Source organism: Musca domestica, unplaced genomic scaffold (genome assembly GCF_030504385.1).
Source record: "Musca domestica strain aabys unplaced genomic scaffold, Musca_domestica.polishedcontigs.V.1.1 63, whole genome shotgun sequence".
NCBI lineage: Eukaryota > Metazoa > Arthropoda > Insecta > Diptera > Muscidae > Musca > Musca domestica.
The window spans coordinates 3,729,569-3,750,625 of NW_026712370.1; the positions used below are offsets into that span (position 1 = coordinate 3,729,569).

At 35.1% G+C, this 21,057-nt stretch overlaps 1 protein-coding gene across 2 annotated transcripts in view; it reads left to right on the forward strand.

The window, feature by feature from the left end:
* The window catches only part of LOC101896973 (tetraspanin-13), a 28,920-nt gene extending 8,303 nt beyond the window's left edge, over nt 1-20,617 (forward strand). Inside the window, exons 3-5 of one of the 2 annotated variants that reach the window (XR_009343866.1) lie at nt 7,863-8,204; nt 11,410-12,590; nt 16,365-20,617. Coding sequence is in view for 1 of the 2 variants with exons in the window: in XM_005176617.4 (XP_005176674.1) it covers nt 7,863-8,204; nt 16,365-16,460 (438 nt within the window). In the remaining variant the exon portion in view is untranslated. The remainder of the gene's footprint in view (nt 1-7,862; nt 8,205-11,409; nt 12,591-16,364) is intronic. The other variant, XM_005176617.4, reaches the window with a different exon arrangement.
* The last annotated feature ends 440 nt before the right edge of the window (nt 20,618-21,057 follow it).

The window sequence follows — 21,057 nt, forward strand, 5'->3', positions numbered from 1 at the left end:
CGGATATAGCATCAAATTTTAGAATAAGTTTAGATTTGTTCGAATTGGTCACCTTTGGCACGAATTATGGCCTTCAAACCGCCAATGAAATTGTCACACGCTGCCCGAATGTTGCTCTGCGGTATTTTGGGACATTCCTGGCGAAGCGCTTGCTTAAGGTGATCAACACTTTAGCATTTTTTAGTGTCAACCTTCCAAAATACTCCAGACACAATAGTCCAACGGATGTGTATCCGGAGATATTGGGGGAAATGAAGCGAGGAACCTCATTTCGTAACCATTCTTGGGTGGCGCGTGCGGCCAAAATGTTTTAGTGCCCAAGGCTTTAATACACCCTCCAGAATAGTTTCGCGATAATATTCGGCATGTATTCTGATGCCACGGTCGATTAATACGAGCGGAGAGGTTTGTTATGGCAAACCCACAATCACCATGGCCGGCGCTTGAGTTCTTGTGGCCAACCGAAGGTGCTCATTTTCAGCTAACCTCCTTGGCAAGTAAACACGACCATTTTGTTTGTTTACAATCTGCTGGACAACGAATTTTTTTCTAATCGGAGACGGAGAAAACCAAATTCACCACTTCCCGCCAAGCGAAGCAACTCTTTAGCTCTTTTGAGACTATTTTCTTTCTATTGCGGTGTAAGTTCTTGCACTCGAGCTCAGGTTTCAATATTTGCCGAATGGAATATTGCGATATGTTCAGCTCACGAGCCATTTTTCGGCCACAGCGGCGCGAGTTTTGCTTCTTTACTTTTCGAAACATTTCTGCTGATGTTTGTGTTTTCTTACGTCGGGCTACGCTATCAGTATCACGGTAACGAGCGATGGTACGAGACACAAAAGATTTATTCACATTTAAATGATGGAGTGCCTAGCCAAATATAAAGAAATCACACTATCACGCTTGAATTCCATCACGAATAACTTTTTTCTGGAAAATTCTCACCAAAAAGCTTTTGTACGGAATATAATGAGCTGTTACTGGAATAATTTGAATAGCTATCGGACGAGTGGTTTAGAAATGACAGCAGTCTGAGGCTCGTTGCAGTTTTTTTCATCTCATCCTGTATAAGACCTGGTAGTCTTTTATTGTATATAGAAAACCTCCCGGCCTACTGTAAAGCATGGAAGATTTTCAGGTCTACTATAGAGCATAGAAAACCTCCAGAAGACTTAACACCTTAAAATGGTCTTTGGTGCCACTCTATGTAAAAGAATCCAGATCTGTCTAAAAGTCGCCTACAACAAAGTATCTCTTCACGAAGACTTCATTCGGACGTAACGGGCTTATGTTCCTTTTCCTGCTTAAATGTTTGCATTATAGTTATCCATGTCACCTTGTGGTGAGAAGGACTCCTCATCCCAGTAATTAAGGATGGAATATATGACCGAGGACGGGAGGTCTAAAAAGTACACTTACCGATATCGTTGCTCATTTTATTAGCTATACAATTCATCCTTAGAACCCCAGCTCATTCTGTAGCAGCTGAAGACCCTCAGTAGCCTAGAAAACGGAGTAGTTTTTGCCCAACCAGGTTGAGTATGGTTTATGGTCATCATTTGTGCATGTGATGAAAATGTATAGAATCTTTATTCCGCATACGAGACAGACCTTTGTATTGCGCTGAAACTTTTCAATAGTCCTGACAAAGCCTAGGCCAACAGCCTTTCATTTTTTCGGCATGGATTTAGAATTATAGCCAGATTTAATGAAAAAATACCTCGACATAAACTGCTTAAATAACCACAACAGATTTGTTGTCTCCCTTACCATAGTATTATAACGGAGAATGAAATGGTTCATGAATTACCTTAGGATGGTTCCTAGTCAACTGATCTAGCGATTGATGTGACTGTCAACTACCCATAACCTATTAAATTAAAAGTTTCAAAAATGTCCTAAAAATAACTTCCTCAAACTTAGCTGGCAGGTGGTGCCTAAAATTAACCTCCTCAATCTTTTCTTTACTTCTATATCTTCTTTTAAATCCATTTACCTTAGGTGGACACAATGGACCAAAGGTCTTCGTGTAAATTAAACCTCTGCCTCTGTTCTTCACTGCTGACAACAATTTTAGCAAACTAGTCATCAAAAGATATTAAGGGCTTGATTTCGACTACACCTTAACATTACATCGAGAAAATCCGCACAGATGAAGTTGTAATCTCCATTATTTCTTGAAAAGACTGAACCTCCCTATCATATTTTATTCCAAGCCTATTTTATACGGACTTCCTAATTATAAGTCACTTTTAAGAATTTTTTTTGATGGATTATAAAATTATGAAATATTCCCAACATACCAAATTGACTTGAGAATAATATTTTAATAAGCTTACAAACATAAGCCTAAAGCTTGAGAAAATCTTGAGAATGTATTGAGAAATGTTTGTTTAACAATTATAGAATAATCGAAAAGGAACCCTTATTCATAAGCTTATTCTTGTAATTGCAGAATAGGCTTACGAAAGTAATATTTTATAAAGCTTATTTTTTCAATGGTAAAAAATATTTATTTATTTATTTTTTAATTATTTTACACATTTCATTCATTGATTGCCATCCCAGCTGTCACTGCATCCTGTTGCCTTGATACCTAGATGCTTTCTTTCCCCTTATTTGAGCTTCTGTATCTCCTCCACTTATTCTTCACTTCTGTTGAATTCCTGCAACTTTTTGACGCCTCCATTCTGAAATGAGATTGAAATAATTTATACTACAGATTCCCAGATTTATTATTCATCATTACCTTAGAGTTTCGTCCGGAAATGGGTCCTAAATTCGCGTGATTTTGATTTTAACCAAAGAAAATAATTTTTTGTTGACAATTTTCACAAAAAAAAATCAAAACAAATTTGTCAACAAAGGACAGATTTGAGAAAAGTTTGTGCAAAAAAGTGTTTCTCAAGCATTGTTGAAAAGTTCTTATGATAAACTATTTTCATAATATTATTCTCAAGCTGTATTGTATTTTTGGTATGTTGGGTTTCGTTAGAATATTTTTAATTTTTTTAGAAAATGTAAAGGACCTTAGGGTCCATTATTCCTTTTCTTTATAACCGCCGAAATGCAGTTCAAGCGACCCCCCACCAAAAATGGCCTTGTTGAAATATGTTGTTTGGCAAGAGGTCGGCCTACATGCGGTATGAGTGGAAAGAACTGTTCATCTTGTGTTAAGTGGTGTTCAAAGTTTTTTGTTTTTTTTTTTTTTTTTCTAAAACCAAATGTTAACAACAATTTAAACCCAACTGTTGTTGTTTTTTTGCAGTGAAATAATTCTCTCTACATTGGCTTATTCCATAGCCAACATATACAAGTACAAGTACCCCTACTTCCCATCCAATCTAGTACAAGTACCTAATGTAACAAATTCTTATGCCTCGATGCTTTTTCGTTTTTTTTTTATAAACTATTAAACATTCCAAAGAAACTTTTCGCATATGGCATGTTGAAGTGGTGGAAATGGTGGATGGGGAAGAAGCTAGTTTGTTATATTTTCTAATGCTGCCGCCGCTGCTGTTGCCTTTGAAGACCGTAGGCATTTGTAGGGAAATTGTAATTCTAAAACTATGAAATATTCAGGATTAATGAGGCGAAAGCTAAAGTGAAATGATACTCATGCTGTGTTCAAACAGAAATGCAAAGAGAGGACAATAAACGTTTAGAGTGCTTTGTCTTTGCCTTTTTCGTTTTCAAACGGTGGCTGCCTGGTTATTTTAAGGATTTTCCATTCCTTTTGTCTTTTTGACATAAATTTTAATTGCAAAGCGTTTCTTGTTAAATTTTAATGCTGTATTTAGTTTTCTATTTCCATAATCTAAATAGAATACGGAAGCTTTCTAAAAATACCCGGATAACAACAAAAACAACCTTTTCCCAGATTACTTTTAATTATCTCTGCCAGCAAACACATCCAGTGCTTTCAAAATAAAAAGTAACATTTGGGGAATTGGGTTCAGCTGCCGATAATTATTATGTCAACACAATTATCTAGACGCCGCTACCAGCCAGGCAAACAAACAACCATCCAGCCAGCCAACCAGCCATCCAAGCGGCAACAGCAGTAGCACATATTGTCAATTTTGTGATGTTTTACAAATTATGAAATATATTCTCCAACCCCCATGGCTCTAGCAGTCAGCACCTCAGCCTTTGCCACCAAACATTCCAAATTCAAAAAATAGAATGTTACTTGGATTTGTAAGAAGTATGTATGGGGATTTGTGTTAAATAAAGCCGTGTGCGCCAAGTGTATTCATCATGAATGAGATGGAGTACAACAACAATAACAACGGCTGCTGCTGCTTTCTGCACTAGGACGCGCGTAATCAAGTGAAGAACAGAAGGTTATCACAATTACTTTGTGTTTGACCCCCTTCTGTGACGACGATGTGTTGTCTGCTTCCATGGATGATGATGTTTTTTTCTCTATTTTGCTGGAACATAATGAAAATAACAAATACGACAATAAGAAAAAAACAACATCATCACCATCAACGTCAACTACTTACCTCGAAAACACACATATCACCCCCACTCACTGTTGTCACATAGTCGACCTCATAAAATTCCAACTATTAAAGGAGACACCAACAAAAAAAGACATGAGCCATCGAATGGTAACAACAACAACAAGAAGAAGATGTGGAAACATAATGACAAAAAATTAAAATGCAAAATGGTTCCAACTTATAATAAAGCCATCACATACATATGTCCATAGAGAAATTCCCATTGATAATTGACAACGAGTGCGAGCGTGAATGAGGATGGGAAACAGGAGTCAATGGTTAATCCGAATATGTGTTACCCTAAGTCACGGCTCAAATACTGCGAAAGTAATTTGTTTTGGAATGGGCCGTTAAATTTATTCAATGTATTTTTACAAATATTCAAATTGGTCGAAAATATGGAGCAATATGGATATGAATTGGGGAATATAGATGGCAAAATATGTTTTCTCATGTGTAGATTGTAATTTCCCCCAAAAAATAACCCAGTATACGCAACGGGACTGGCAATACTTTAACCGAGTAAGCTCTGGGTAACGGTTAAATTGAGCTCTAGGAGCGAAAGATCCGAACAGGTACACTGGTTATTTTAAAAGTCAATTTGTCGTGAATTCTGAGAGTGATGGGTAAAGCGAATAGTACTTTATCGTATTAGATCTCTTCCAGCCGAGAAAATGTCACACCAGCTTACGATGGGTGATGTCGTAATTGTCATCCGAAAGGCAAAGTCCTTCAAATCGTTTGGCCCGGACGGAATCTTAAAGATAACGTTAAAACAGCCAGGAGTGAAGTACCTGACAAAAGTTTTTAACTTGTCGCTAGCCGCCCACATCGTTCCCAGAAATGGATGCCAGTAAATGCGAGTCATTCATGCCGCAGCGAAAACTTGTGAAACTCTTCTTATTCCTAGCATTAGAGTAAGCTCAGTCGTCGAAGCTCCCAATATCGAGAATTTAAGAAGATAACCCGTGTCATAGAACAGTGTTGGTAGCCCTTGACTTATCATAGATTATATTAAGAGAATTACTCTACGGTCGATATTGAAACGTTGGTTGTATAATCAATAATATGTGTACACGCCAGTCGTATGTGGAATTTCAGAACAAGAAATCCCAACCCTGTTGAGTCAAACAGAGTCAATCAACCAAAACAAGTCGTGGCGTAGGATACAGGCGTTTGACCTATCAAAGGCGTTTGACACTGTTTAATGATATTGAGAACTACTTCCGGCCAAGTTTGAAACGTTAATTGCATAATAAATTTTAGTGTGGATGCCAGTTGTACGTGGAATTTCAGAACAAAAAAATCCAAACCCTGTAGTGTGATACAGGATGTTCCCCAAGGTGGGGTGATATCTCCCAAACTATTTAACCACTTTCTTTCTGGAATTCCTCTCTCTTCAGTCAACATTGAGAACATAACTTATGCGGATGATAATGACGACGAGTCTCATCGTTGATGACATAGCTTGCAGCCTACTTCCAATCAAGGATTATTAAAATATCCACATGGTCTGCGGAAATGACAATGCACATTTGAATGTGCAGGTCGAGAGACAATTAATTCGAACCACAAACTAGATAGAGGATCTTAGAGCATCTTCACGTCGCCTATGCAAGCCACAGCTTTCTGCGATAAATTGGAAAGTAGGAGGAAGGTAATCACAAAGACCAAAATAGCTGCAACAAACTGCCTCCTCATGACACCACTGCAGGAACTGAAGATGTAGCTACACTTTTTGTTTCGAAATTAGAGTAGATTTCCGAAGGCAATTAAATCGAAGTGGATTAGTATGTCGGCCTATACATGTTCAACAGATATCCATTACCGTCCAAACACATTGATACGACTGTAACTTCCTGCATATATCGTTGTATCCATATAAATGGTATCCAAACCATTCTGAGGTGCTTGTGAATATATAAACTCTCACTTCTATATCTCTTAAACACACTCGCCAAGTTCTTCTGACACCCCGGTGGGATCTCTACTACTATTCCAGTTCTCAGGCCTAAGGTCTAAATTCAATTTTACAGACATATCCTCAAAGATTGGCACCGATAACCTCATCTACATAAGCAAAAACTCTATGACGTCTTGAGTGTGTGGGAGAAGTCAAGCACCATTGTTATAATGTGCCGGTCTGCTCTTGTTCAGTCCGCCTGAATTCATTTTTGGCAATACTGTTGTTAGTTTGTTAACAGACCGCATTATAAGTGATCGGCAAATGGATAACTTTTTCTAGTGTTGACTAGGAGCAAAACCTCAAGAGTATTTGCTACAGGGGACAAAATTGAAATCGCATGTCATATATCATGCCTTTTGTGGCATCCTTTTCTGGATTCAGTTCCAGCACCCGAATTATTTTTAAGCCTTCGGGAACGACGTGAATAGATAACAAAACATTTGAGACCCTGGATAAAATAAATGTCTCCCGTGTTTCAATAATACCGTTGAGATTCCGTTCATGTTCAAAAAAGACCAAGTTCTTCGTGTGAACTGTAGAGTTACCTTCTCTGTGTGGAGAGATCTGATACGATGCATCATTATTCGCCTCACCCTGTCCTCCACAAGGTGTTCAAACAAGTAATGTTTAAAAATTGCCTAAACTTTCAATTTATCCGGCGTAAAGTGTTTAAAAGTGATTAGAGTTTCATCATCGCCGACAAGATAACTTTACTCGTATCAATTGCAATGGACCACAAAAGGTCATCGCACTACCGCTGGATCTCTTGAGGAGTAAGGTAGAACCTTAAGTATTCGACAGCTGATACATAACGAGGAGTTGCAGCTGTAATAATGTTTGCTACCCGAACCTCAGATGGGCTAGACAGTCCTCCAAAGCACCAATTGCTAAATTCTGAATACAGACTTATGGGCTTCCCCGAGCGAACTGCTGGTGGAATAAAACTTATTATACTATTTATGCCTAGGTAAAATACAAAAGAAATTAAAACTAATAAAAAAATGGATCTCCAATTATATTTTTTCCTTGCCCTATAAAAACAAGGATGACCTCAGACCAATTCAGAATAAAATAACCTGACGCCAGAATCCACTAATATCTATCTATTGTCTTGATTTGTTTATCTATTCCCTATTCTTCCACATAAAGTTAATAGTGAAAGCTATAAAGCTTAAAATAAATTATGCATGCAAAGAAAATGAAGAGAAAAAAATACGAAAACGAACCAAAGAACGAATGAAAACATTTTTATTATTTAACACATTTTTTGAACTAAATGACTTTGAAATTTGTTATGCAAATTTGGTTTTCCTTAATTCATTTATATTCAATTCTATTTCAACGCCATCGTTTACGTTCCTGCTCTGCCAACCAACCAACAGTATATGATCATTTTGTTTTTGCTCTTCCTCATACAATTCTCCATTGCCAGCTCGTGTTTGGCTGTCAACTCGGAGCAGCAACAAGAATTTGCTGAGGAGGGATGGAATCGAGTGCCAGCATCGATGCACAAACAAGTGCAGGATACATTCCTTTGCTGTGGTTTCAATTCCACAAACACCACGGCCGATGAGTCCTGCGAGTTGGTGAACAAACAGTGCTGTCTCGGCAATTCGTACGACACCAATTGCCAGTGTCCACCGTGTTTGCCCAAATTGGAAGATAAAATCAATTATGCCTTTAAATTGTGCGGTGGTTTGGGTATATTCTTCAGTTTTACAGAGGTAAGTAAAACTATGGAAATTTTAGTATTTAGTTTTTAATTTATTTTATTGAAAATAAGTCTCATGTATACATTTATACCCTCAGCAGAGCAATTGATTCATTTGATAAGGAGAAAGTATGACACATCAAAATAACGATTTCAAAACGCCAAAAAAATTCTTTTCAGGACATTTGAAATCGATTTAGGTTCGATAAGGTTAAATTCAAAAGTCCAAAGTTAAAGACACAATTTACATTGAGTTTGAGAGTGATCCATGTCAGTCCACTTCTTAGGATTTCTCTTCCACAAACTGTTAACATTTTAGAAAACTTTTTAGTTTCATATGTAACTCAAGGGTCTCCGACTCCCCTTAGTTATAAATTTATGTAACGATGGAACAGTCGGATTTGGTTCAAACTTTCATCATAACATATTTACCAAACAGAGGGACTAAAACTCTTTACAAATAATAATTACAGGAATAATCCAGTGGATTATGAAAGGAGATCAAACGGTTGGTACAGGAGCATAAGAGAAAAAAATGGCCTAGACCTCAGTACCGAGAAGAATAAGGTTTTGGTAACGGTTAAATCGCCTTGGGAAAAAGTTTGATGGGACCTCAGTCACCATTAACGATCCGAAGATTTGCGCTAGTTATTTTAACCCCCAATTTATCGAGCACCCCGAGAGTGGAAGATCGAAGTATAGTTCGTCGTATTAGATCTCTTTCCGCCGAGGAGGTACCATAGTTTAGTATGGATGACGTTGCCAATTCCATGGCAGTGTGCTCTACTATACCGGATTGATCCAAATTAACAACTTCTCAGTGTATACATGTTCACCTCAGCGTATAATACCTACCCGGGACCGAAGAAAACCCGGATCTCAATTCTTTGCCAGAACGTCATCCACCACAATCTGTTTGCAGATGCAGCGAATGGGAGCATTTTAGAAGAAAAAAGAAAAAAATATGATGTTTCAAATACCATCCACAAAACTAAGTCAGCGTTTGGCTCGGATGCAATCTTGATGGCAATATTAAAACCGACAAAAGTCATCGACCTCTCGCTATCCGCCCATATCATTTCCGAAGCCTGGAAAATCGAACGGGTGGCCGCGCTACCCTAACAAGGCAAGGATGCCAGTAAAGTTAAGTCATACAGGATGATTGACTTTAGGTTTGAGCTAATTGGCAGATCAATGGCCTTAGAAAGCAGTCGATTTTTATACCATACACAGCATAGTGGTGAGGATATAATGTTTTTCGGAAGCGAGATAGACCCATAGTTACTTTTGAGGATCTTCATAAAATCACTTTCTGAATAGATTTATGCATGCCAGTCCGTCTGTCCATGTATTTTTGTGAACAAAATGCAGGTCGCATTTACTATCCGATTGAGATGATATTTTGCAAACAATATTTGTTTGGCCCAAGGGCAAACCCCATTGAAATTGGTGAGAATCGGTTAAAATTTAGATATAGCTCCCATTCATCCGATTTGGGGTTTAAGTCCCTCGCATGCGTAATATGCACTCCACAAGAATGATCTTTGGTATAAGATATTCGATACAGATTTGAAATACGTACCTAAAATGTTGTCAAGATCGGTTCAGATTTGGATATAGCTCCCACATATAACTTTATCCGATTTCAGGTTTATTGTGCACCAAATGGTTAAAATCGGCACAAGTGGACTGAATTTTGGCAATTCCGACTGAATTCATCCTAGAAACAAGTGCTTCAAATTTGGTGAAAATCGGTTCAGATATAGCTATACCTCCCATACATATATTTTATCCGATTTGGGGTTTTAAGTCCCTCACATGCGTAATATGCACTCCACAAGAATGTTCTTTGGTACCAGATATCAAATACAGCTCAAAAATAAGTAGCTAAAATTTTGTCAAGATCGGTTCAGATTTGGATACAGCTCCCATATATATCTTTATCTGCTTTCAAGTTTATTGTGCACCAAATGGCTAATATCAGCCCAAATGCACGGAATTTTGGCAATTCCGACTGAATTCATCCTAGAAACAAGCCCTTCAAATTTGGTGAAAATCGATTCGGATACAGCTATAGCTCCCATATATATGTTTCATCCGATTTGGTGTTATTGTCCCTCACATGAGCAATATGCACTCCACAACAATGACATTTGACACCGGACATCAGATACAACTCGAAAATACCTCTGCCAAATTTTAGCGAGATCGGTTTACATTTTACATAGTTTCGATATACATATTCATCTGATTTTACGGTTATTGCTCACCATATATGTAATATCAGCCCAAATTGGATAGATTTTTTTTTTCATATTTAACTGCATTTTTCCATTTGGTGAGACTCGGTCCGAGGTATCCAATAAATGTTTTTAATATAATTCTTATCGAAGTCATAGGGGTACAAAAGCCTTCGTCAAATTTTTTGAAAATCGATTCAGAGTTGGATATAGTTCCCAAATTGTGACTACTCTAAAGCCATGATACTCATTCAAATAAGGTTCATAGTAAGTATGATATACTTCACATAAATTTCCAATATAAACTTTTTTGTTACGGGAGCCCTACAAAATACGTATAATGTTGTAGGGTCTCATATACCTTTTGACCTTTCCTTACTGGTTTTAAACTTATTGTAGTGAGCATCAAATTGGCAGAGTAAAAACACATGCAAAATTTATTGCTCTAATTTCGATGATAGACTCCAATTTGTCTGATACTTCCCAAAAAAATAAAGATTTTGAAAATTATAATTCTCAAACAAAATGTTGGGGGTCCTCGATTTGGTTAAAATTTGCAAAGATTGCAGAGTTAAAATGTTGCTTATCATATAAACCCGTAACAACTTTAATGTTGTAATATTTTTAACAGAATCGGAATATATTGGCACACTCCTTCGGGTATTATCTGCACATGGAATACAAATTTGAAAAATAATAGATATTAATAAAAAAAAATGGAATCTGGCTGATTTGATGCAAACTTTGCAATAATGTTTGCCCTCTCCTTCAGTTCAAAAAAGAATGTTCCTGTGTATGTGATACCTACCTCCCCAAAAGATGTAAAACAATGCTCATATGCTGAGGGTATATTTAACTGTCGGTTAAACCGATTGAGTCTTGTGTATTTATTAACATTCTAATATTAATCAACTAATAATTGTTCTCTACATTTTCTCCCACTATTGCTACTAACCAATGCATGACATATGCCGGCAGTTTATTGGTGTCTGGTTAACCGTTCGCTATCGCAATCAAAAAGATCCACGTGGTTTGCCCAGTGCATTTCTTTAAATACACCAACTAAGAGCAAACATAATTCAATAATGAAATGCAAAATTTATACGAATATTATTTACACAAACATACATATATGCATACATAATAATATTAATTCGCCATTTAAGTTAGCCCCGACCGCACACTTTCCCGATTCCCACATTATAACATCCCAAAGTACCCCTTTCCTCAATAATTCCACGATCTAGTCATTACAAAATTACAAAAAACTGAGAATAAACAACTCACAAAATTGAATGGTGTTAACATGAATTATAATACAATCTCACACTCATATATAGACATACATACATTTATTGTATTTGTAAACAAAAACAATAACAACAAAGAAATTGCAAAATATTTAAGGTATTTTACACAGTACACATTAATTTAATTTAATGTTGATGAAATGCAATTAAACAGCAGGAGTATTTGTAATACCCCTCCTCCCCCTCAATATAACAATATCATCATTCAAATACCCACTCTTGCATACATACCAGCTGCATATATACAATAACAATAAACATTAAAGTCACATTCAAATAAAACAATACAATTATTTACTCTTCATTTCAAATAATTAAAATACATACACAAACAAACATTTATGCATTAATCATTTAACATAATTACATGGCTAACATACCTACATACCTATATATGAAGCATTATATATACATATTATTATAATTATTATTATATACAAAGCAAATATATACATTTATATAAGTACATACATACATGCATATAGTATATATTTAGAGACTTTTTAGTTATGTAAGTTAGTCACCACAACAAAAAAACCTATAGCTACTGCAACAGCTATTTACATACAAACAGGAATCAATCAATCATCATCAATTTTTACCAGCCTTCGTTGTACGGACGTCATCCGAAAACATACCAAAATCTAATGTTATTTTCCAAAAATCTATTTTAATTTGCTTTCCGTTTTTAACATATCCACACAAAAAAGGGTTTCATTAAATAATTACCTTATCAAAATTACATTAACCGTTCCAAAACCTAAAATGCCACCTTCATTTTATGGACTATTAATAGAAACTAACCAAATTAAAATACATTCGCATAACTGGAGTGTCACAAAACAATGGGTGAGATAAATTACCACGTTTTCCTATTGTCTTCTGTTTGATTTTTTATTTAATTTTTGAAGTTTCTTTTCAATTTTATGTTTTTTTGCAATATAATTTTTGAAATATTCACAAAAAATCTCTATATACCAACTCGAAAAAGATCGAAATCGAAATTTCTTTTCTTTGGTCTAGTCAGGGACACTGTTGACCCATCTCATCAGTATGTTTAGCACGATTCTTAGATGGGACCTGTTAAGTGATAGAAGGGAGTTTGCTCTTCTACTCGAGATTACCGGCCAGATTGCCTTAAATACCATGCAACCGACTTCCAAGTGCTATCTTCTTACAACATCTCCGTTGAGAGATGTTTTGAAGCAGTTGACATAATAGCTTAGTGATGATTTAACCATTTCATCGATCGATAGATCTATCAATTAGAATCGGCCTCAAGCCAAATTATCAACCACTTTATTCATATAGAGCATAGTTTTATGGATCGATTCCAGCATCGCATTGTTAGAAACATCATATATATTAACAAAAGCCGCCCCAGTAAACTTGGAGTTTTCTATTTATACCCTATACACCACGTAGTGATAAGGGTATTATGTCTTTATGCATTTGTTTGAAACGGGGAAAAGGAAGCGAGGTAGACCAATAGTTTCTTTTGAGGATCTTTATAGAATCATATTCTGAGTCGAATAATTCATATCAGTCAGTCCGTCCATGTATTTTTGTGAACAAAATGCAGGTCACATTTATTATCCGGTAGAGATGAAATTTTTCCAAACAATATTTGTTTGGCCCAATGACGAGCCCTATTGAAATTGATGAGAATCGATTCAAATTTAGATAAAGCTCTCATATATATCTTTAACTGATTTCGGGTTAATTGTGCACCAAATGGCCAATATCAGCCCAAATGACCTGAATTTTGGCACATCCGACCGAATTCATTTTAGAAGCAAATACATCAAATTTGGGAAAAATCGATTCAGATATATCTATAGTTCTCATATATATGTTTCATCCGACTTGGGGTTTTAAGTTCCTCACATACGTAATATGCACTCCACAGCAATGATCTTTGGCACCAGATATCAGATACAGCTCAAAATGAGTGTTTAAGTTTTTTTTCGAGATCGTTTTAAATTTGGATACATATCTCATATATATCCGATTTCATATTTTTTTGCACCAAATGGTCAATATCAGTCCAAATGACCTAAATTTTGGGTACTTCCGATGGAATTCAGCCTAAAAGCAAGTGCTTCAAATTTTGGTGGAAATCGGTACAGATATAGCTTTAGCTCTCATTTGTATGTTTCATCCGATTTGATGTTCAAGTCCCTCACATGCGTAATATGCTCTCCACAAGAATGATTTTTGATACCGGGCATCAGATACTGCTCTAAAATACCTTTGCCAAATTTTATCGAGATTGGTTCAGATATGTATGTAGCTTCGATATACATCTTAATCCGATTTTACGGTTATTGCTCACCATATATGTAATATCAGCCCAAACTGAATGGGTTTTCCATATTCAACCATATTTTACCATTTGGTGAAATTCGGTCCGGTATATCTATTGCTCCAATAAATATTTTTTTAATATAAACCTTATCTATTTCATATAAATGTCCAATATAGTCTTTTTTGTTACGTGAGATCTACTAAATACTCATAATTGGGTAGCGTATCATATAGTCGGCGTCGACCGGCTTTTTACCTTTCCTTTGCTCGTTATAAATTATGGGAGAGAAGTAAGGAAAAAACGCAGGGTAGCTTCTTGTGCAAATACCGAAATATACATTGCCCATTGGTTGTACAACGATTTGAAAATTAACATGAAACCAAAACAGCCAAGTTTTTTTTTTTAAATTTTAGATTTTTTACCCTTCACCATACTATATCTCCTCGAAACACTCACAATAGACCCTACAAAGCATATACATTCTTGGTCAGCGTAAAATATCAAAATCAAGTGAAAATATTCAAGAAAATTATTTGTCATAAAATTCTACAATTGGTGCTAGGAGACGTCAAGAGTCTACATCTTACATAACCGCCAGAAATTCATACATAATACAATTATTCTTCATCATATATAACGATAAGTTACCAACATAAACGAAATCTAATTTTCTGTTGTATATAAACAAAAAAATATTTGGGTCAATATTTCCAAAAAAAAGAAAAAAAATCTCAAGTTTTTAAATCTTTAGTCATATGGCTTCAGAGGGTCTGACTGGCAGATGCACACGATAAATCTTGAAAAGAAAGTTGGCACGTCCTAATATTTTTGTCAAACTTAGATCAAGTCCGAAGATGGGTAATATCGGTCCCATCCTTCCACTTTTGGTACCTCTATAAAGAGTAAAAATAAAAAGCCTCTCAAAAACGGAAGGAAAAGTTCAATTTCGTTCGAATATCGCAATATTTTTATCAGATCTAAGTTGGGTGAGAAATTGGTCAATATTGGCCCACTCCCCCAAAAAGGATAAGAATTTCGAATTACCAGAACATTTATAAAATGTGAAATAAGAGTCCGATTGTGTTCCAATTTCGCAAATACTTGTGTTCCTACCAACGTTTAATCTGATATGAAGATAGATAATAACAATAACTCTAATAAAATGATAAATAAGCATCCAATGCTTTTCGAACTTAACATACCTCAATATTCTTAGGTCAGGGTTGAAAATCGACAAAAGTCAAAAAACCGGAAAAAATCATACATGTAACTCATATAAAACCAAATGAAAACATAAATTTGCTATGTGGTAATATTTCTATCAGACTTAGGAAGGATATATTATTTATATATTTGACCCTAATTTCTCGTACCTCTCCCCAAAAAGTCATAATTATTCTAGTACACCCTACCCACAAAGGATACAAGTTTTTAATTGTCATAAGTTTCTCAAATTGTAAAATTATTCCCCAGAAATGCATTTCGAATCCATTTCAGAGGTGGACCCGAGTATTATTTTTTCGTGTAAAATGTTAGAAAAATGGCATTTCGGAGGGCGTCTGGCCTCACACCCTGTGTATGTCCATGATGAATTATTTCTAAAAACATTAGATCTTGCAAGAAGATGTAATATATAGGCCTCATATATCCCCCAAACGTTTTTCCAATCTCTATATTAAATGGTCAGTATACTCAAGGCTATATAAAAGCTTTAAAAAAATAATTCGAGATTTTTTGAGGTTTTGGATTTACAAACCTCCACTTTTTCACAACTCCAACTAGCTATTGGACAGAAAATTGTCAGCGAATTCCGAAAATTGCTAAATTTGACGAAAATAAATAATGTTTTAAAAAACAAAATTTATAATATAAGAATAATAAACATATCTGTTGTTCATAGACCCACAATGAAATTTGTGGTCTTTTGAGGAAATATTAATAAAGTATTAAAAAAATAGGAAATGTTTTAGGCTTAAAGTCAATGAAGAATATTTTTGTTTTTTGACTTCACCCCTCTCAAATTATGCTTTGTAGGAGAACTCAACATAAGTACGGCTTTAACTCTAAAATTTTCTTTAACCTAACCTAACCTAACCTAAGACGGTTAATGTTGGGCTGAAGTGAATTTTTATTTGTGTTCTAATTATTATTTTTTTTTATTAATTTATTTTAATATTTTTTGTTAATTTGATTTATTTAAATTTTGTATATTTTGTTAATTTTAATAGTTTTACTTCTTTTTTATTATTTTTTTTTTATAAAATATAGCTACTTCTATTAAATTTCAAAACTAATTCTCCCTCTCTCTCTTGTAGGTACTTGCTGTATTTTTAGCCCGTCGTTATCGCAATCAAAATGATCCTGACTATTTGCCAGCACGTGCAGTTTTCCCCCATAACTATATTTACTAAGAAGATGCTTAGAACAAGCGATCCTTCACTAGTGGAATCTCCGTTTTTTTACTTTCAACGAACAAATTTTTAGTTAAGAATCCAAACATTTTGCCCCCCAAAAAAATATAGAAACAAAAATTGAACAAATTAACAAAAAAAGAGAAAATTAGGCAACTATATAAATAATATGAATCATGTTAATAGTCATAGTTATTTTCTTTTAGTTTAATTGTATATTATTTTCTTTTTATTATTTGTTAAGTACATATATTTAATTATTTTAAATTTTTTGATGTATTTCATTAGTCAAAATGGGACGAAGGCTGATTATGATTTTTTTTGTTCAATATCTCTCCGACATGATTATTTTAAGAAATACAATTTTGTACACATTTTTCGTTCATACATATAGTTAATAATTTTTTGTTTTCAATGAAGTCATAGTCATCGTATACATTAGATTATACAGTCAGTCAACTGTCAGTGTACAATGTTGTTTATGTCGACCAAGAAATGAAAAACCAAAAATTTATTTTAAAATCCATTTATTTTGAGATTATTTTAAAGTAGTGCTATTTTATTTTTCTGTAATTTATTTTTGGATTACTTAATAGATTTTAAAATCAAATGCTGTTTTAATTAATTAATTTTTGTTTTAATTAATTTCTTTAGATTTTTAATTATTTTCTTGTGTACACATAACTTGCAAATTGTATAAAAACAATCATATTTTGAATTACTTTAGGGCTGTGTGTATGAAAATATAACTTAAAAAAACAACATTTAATGTATTTTTTGGTATTTTAAAAATTGAAATATAAGTGAACCGATATAAGGACAGGTCAGTGGTCCCATCTTTATTTATACCCTCCACCATACATAGTATGGCGGGTGGTTATATTAAGCTCGTCATTCCGTTTGTAACTCATCGAAATAATAATTTTAGACCCAACAAAGTACATATATTCTTAATCAGAGTAAAATTCTAAGACGATTTAGCTCTGTCCGTCTGTTGCAATCACGCTAGAGTCAAAACGAATTAAGATATAAAGCTAAAATATTGTACAGATCAGTCTTTTATATCGTCCACGATATCGTATGGTCCCCATACAACGGTACCTCCGATATTCGGTATTTTGATGATTATAGCCACAATTTTCAATGGAATTGTCTGAAAATCCTCACAAGTAGTTCCTTCTGAGTACTTTACCCTCTGGAAGAGAATTGCCTATAAAGGTCCACGATATGGTATAGCCTCCATACCACGGTACAACCGATATTCGGTATTCGGTATATTTTAAAGACATTATTCACCGGAATTGTTTCAAATTTCGTATTTGAAACTCGTAATGGGTACTAAAGCCTACCACAAAAAATTGCGTATGCAGGTCCACGTCTTCGTATAGGCCCCGTTTAACGATACCTCCCAGCCATTATTCACCGGAATTGCTTCAAATTTCTTATTTGAAGCTCGTAATGGGTACTACAGCCTATTACAAAAAATTGCGTATGCAGGTCCACATCTTCGAATAGCCCCCATATAACGATACCTCCGATATTCGGTATTTTAATGATTTTAGCGACATTATTCATCGGAATTGCTTCAAATTTCGTATTTGAAGCTCGTAATGGGTACTACAGCCTATGACAAAAAATTGCGTATGAAAGTCCACGCCTTCGAATAACGATAACTCCCGATATTCGGTATTTTGATAATTATAGGGACATTATTTATCGGAATTGTTTCAAATTTCTTATTTGAAGCGCGAAATGGGTACTTCAGCCTATGACAAAAAAAGTTGTGTATGCAGGTCCACGTCTTCGTATGGTGGTCCCCATATAATGATACCCCCTGATATTTGGTATTTTGATGATTATAGGGACATTATTCACCGAAATTGTTTCAAATTCTGAATACCTCCGATATTAGGTATTTTGATTTTAACGACATTATTCACCGGAATTGTTTCGTATTTGAAGGTCCACGTCTTCATTTAGCCCACACGTAACGGCACCTCCCTTTATTCGGTATTTTAACAATATTAAATTTTTTGCCGGAATTGTTTCAAATTTCTTATTTAAAATTCTTAACGGGTACTACAGCCTATGACATGCTTATATGACGGATTTCCTTTGAACCACATTTTCGACAGATTTTTTTTGGAAATTTTTCAAGTTCCTCCAAAGTGGCGGGAAGGTATTACAAGTTCGGTCGAAAAATAGCTTCAATCGGAAAATATCTTCAATCAATTACCTGTTAAAGTTATATGTTTCAGACCTGTCAGAATTCCCCACTGAGAACCTTCTCATAATTCCGGTGGACCATTAAATGGTTTCCTCCTTACGCCAGCATATTCATATGCTATCGCCATAATCACGCCATACCTGCTTGAATGTTACCGTTTGGGTCATCCTAGCCAATATATGGTGGACAGAACTCCCCGACCCAGGCGTGTCAGGAAGGACCTAAACAATCTAGAGAGGGAGGTATAACGCTTTAAAAGAGAGCTTATAGTACCATTCATGCTGATGCAGTCTCAGATGTCATCAAAAACTACTGCATGCTTTCGTTGCAGTACCTGATTGGGTGTTACCGTGAAAGTCATCCCAACCATCGTATGATGGATACAATTCCCCCACCCAAGCGTGTCAGGAAGGACATACACGATCTAGAGAGGGAGGTCCAACGCTATAAGAGAGAACCTGTAGATTAAGAAGCCTAGCCGTCCTTGGAGTCCACCCCTCATCTATTGCAGTTGAAGAACGCCAGCTGGCTAGACAAACCAGGGTAGTTTGTGGCGTAATTACGTTCAGGATGGTGTAGTCGTGTCAATTCGTACTGGGCACGAATTGACGAAGATGTGCGCGACGTCTGCCAGGCCCGCACAATACGCTGCACCTCTTTAATTGCCCAGCCAAACATACCCAGCTCACTCCAGAAGATCTCTGGCTACAACCCGTTAGAGTAGCCGAATTTTTAAAACTAGGTCTTGAGCCAGATTAGCAGAATGCAAACACTCACATGTACTACTGCTACAACAACAGCTACAGCATGAATTTCAACCTTTGAGTCCACCCCCATACAGAGCGAAGGACATCAGCTGCGAAGCTTCAACCAAACCATCCACCTCTTTTTTAATTGTTTTTTTTTTTTTTGTTTTGAGAGAAGACGTTAATGAATCATCAAAACGAATGGCATGTCCTGTCAGTATCAACAGCCTTAAAGCTTCAACCAAACCATCCACCTCATTTTTAATGTTTTTTGGAGAGAAGACGTTAATATATCAATAAAAAGAGTGGCTAGCCAAGGCCATGGCTAATACCAGGGGCCTCAATATTCTGATTTTCTTTTTCACTGCAAATTTCAGACCATTGAGCTCGACTCTAAAGATAAATAAACAAAGAAATTAAATTAAGGGGTCTTCAGAAAAAGGAGAGCAGTATTGTTTTTAGTATTTTTAATGGCGGTTTTTCCATTGTCAATTTTGTAATGTAATCATGTTCGGACTGACCTTTTTTCCTTAAAACATTTTTTGATTTCGTAATTAGGGTACAGTACAAACCCTGTATGACTTCTGTTCAATTTAGCAGATATCTCGGTATTTAGGACACTGAGTTTTCAGTTGGGTCCACTTATTAATGAAGGTCCATTTATTCACTTATATTCAAAACAAAACACACAGCTCTAAATCGTTTAAAAAATCAATTAAATTATGAATCTCTACCTTCAACATTTTCGATACCAAAAAAGCCAACCACAATCATTACCAACTCACCTATCCAACAAACTACAGAAACTAATATAAAATTACAACAATATTTGGAAACACAAGAAATAAAAAAAAATTAAAAATAAATTAAATGTTGCATGAAATTTTGAGATTATGTGTACAATAAAATACAAAAAAAAACTAAAGCAACAATTTCAATACTAAATGTCCATAAAAAGAAAGAATCACAGAAATCTATCTATGTCTACAAAAATGTGTATACATTCACGTTCATACATACCCCTACCTATATACAAAACACTCCTGCATAATAACAACAACAACAACTATTTATATCAGACTATACTGTCGTCTAAATGTCTACTTCAACAAAATGAAATTTAGCAAAATGCGAAATGAAAACTATAACCAAATTAAAAGAAGAAAACCAAAAAAAAAAAATAATTGTCCTATAGAAATCCTAGCAAATCCAAAATGAAAAAAAAAAAAAAAAAACAAACAACTGTAGTTCAAGTTATTGATAATGTTGAAAAGTATACCAAAAACCAATAATTTTTGTATTTGAAAAACAAAGTGTAGCTTGTTAGTATAGTTTCTCAAATGAATAATCGAATCATTTCCGTTTCCACTCTTTATATTGAACCCTTTCTGTCCCACATCTCGAAACTGCTATCATTATTTCTTTCAATATATGTCTCGGTATACACACACACACCTTTTTGTACTTTCTTACCTTTAATTTCCTCCATCGATCGTTTCGTTTCAATTTCATGAAAATAATCTCTGTATTCTGTGCTGTGATTGAAATAAAAAATAAACATCTTAAAAAACAACAGGAAACAAATTGTAGTTTTATTTTCAAAAAAGGTTAAAGTCTTACATAT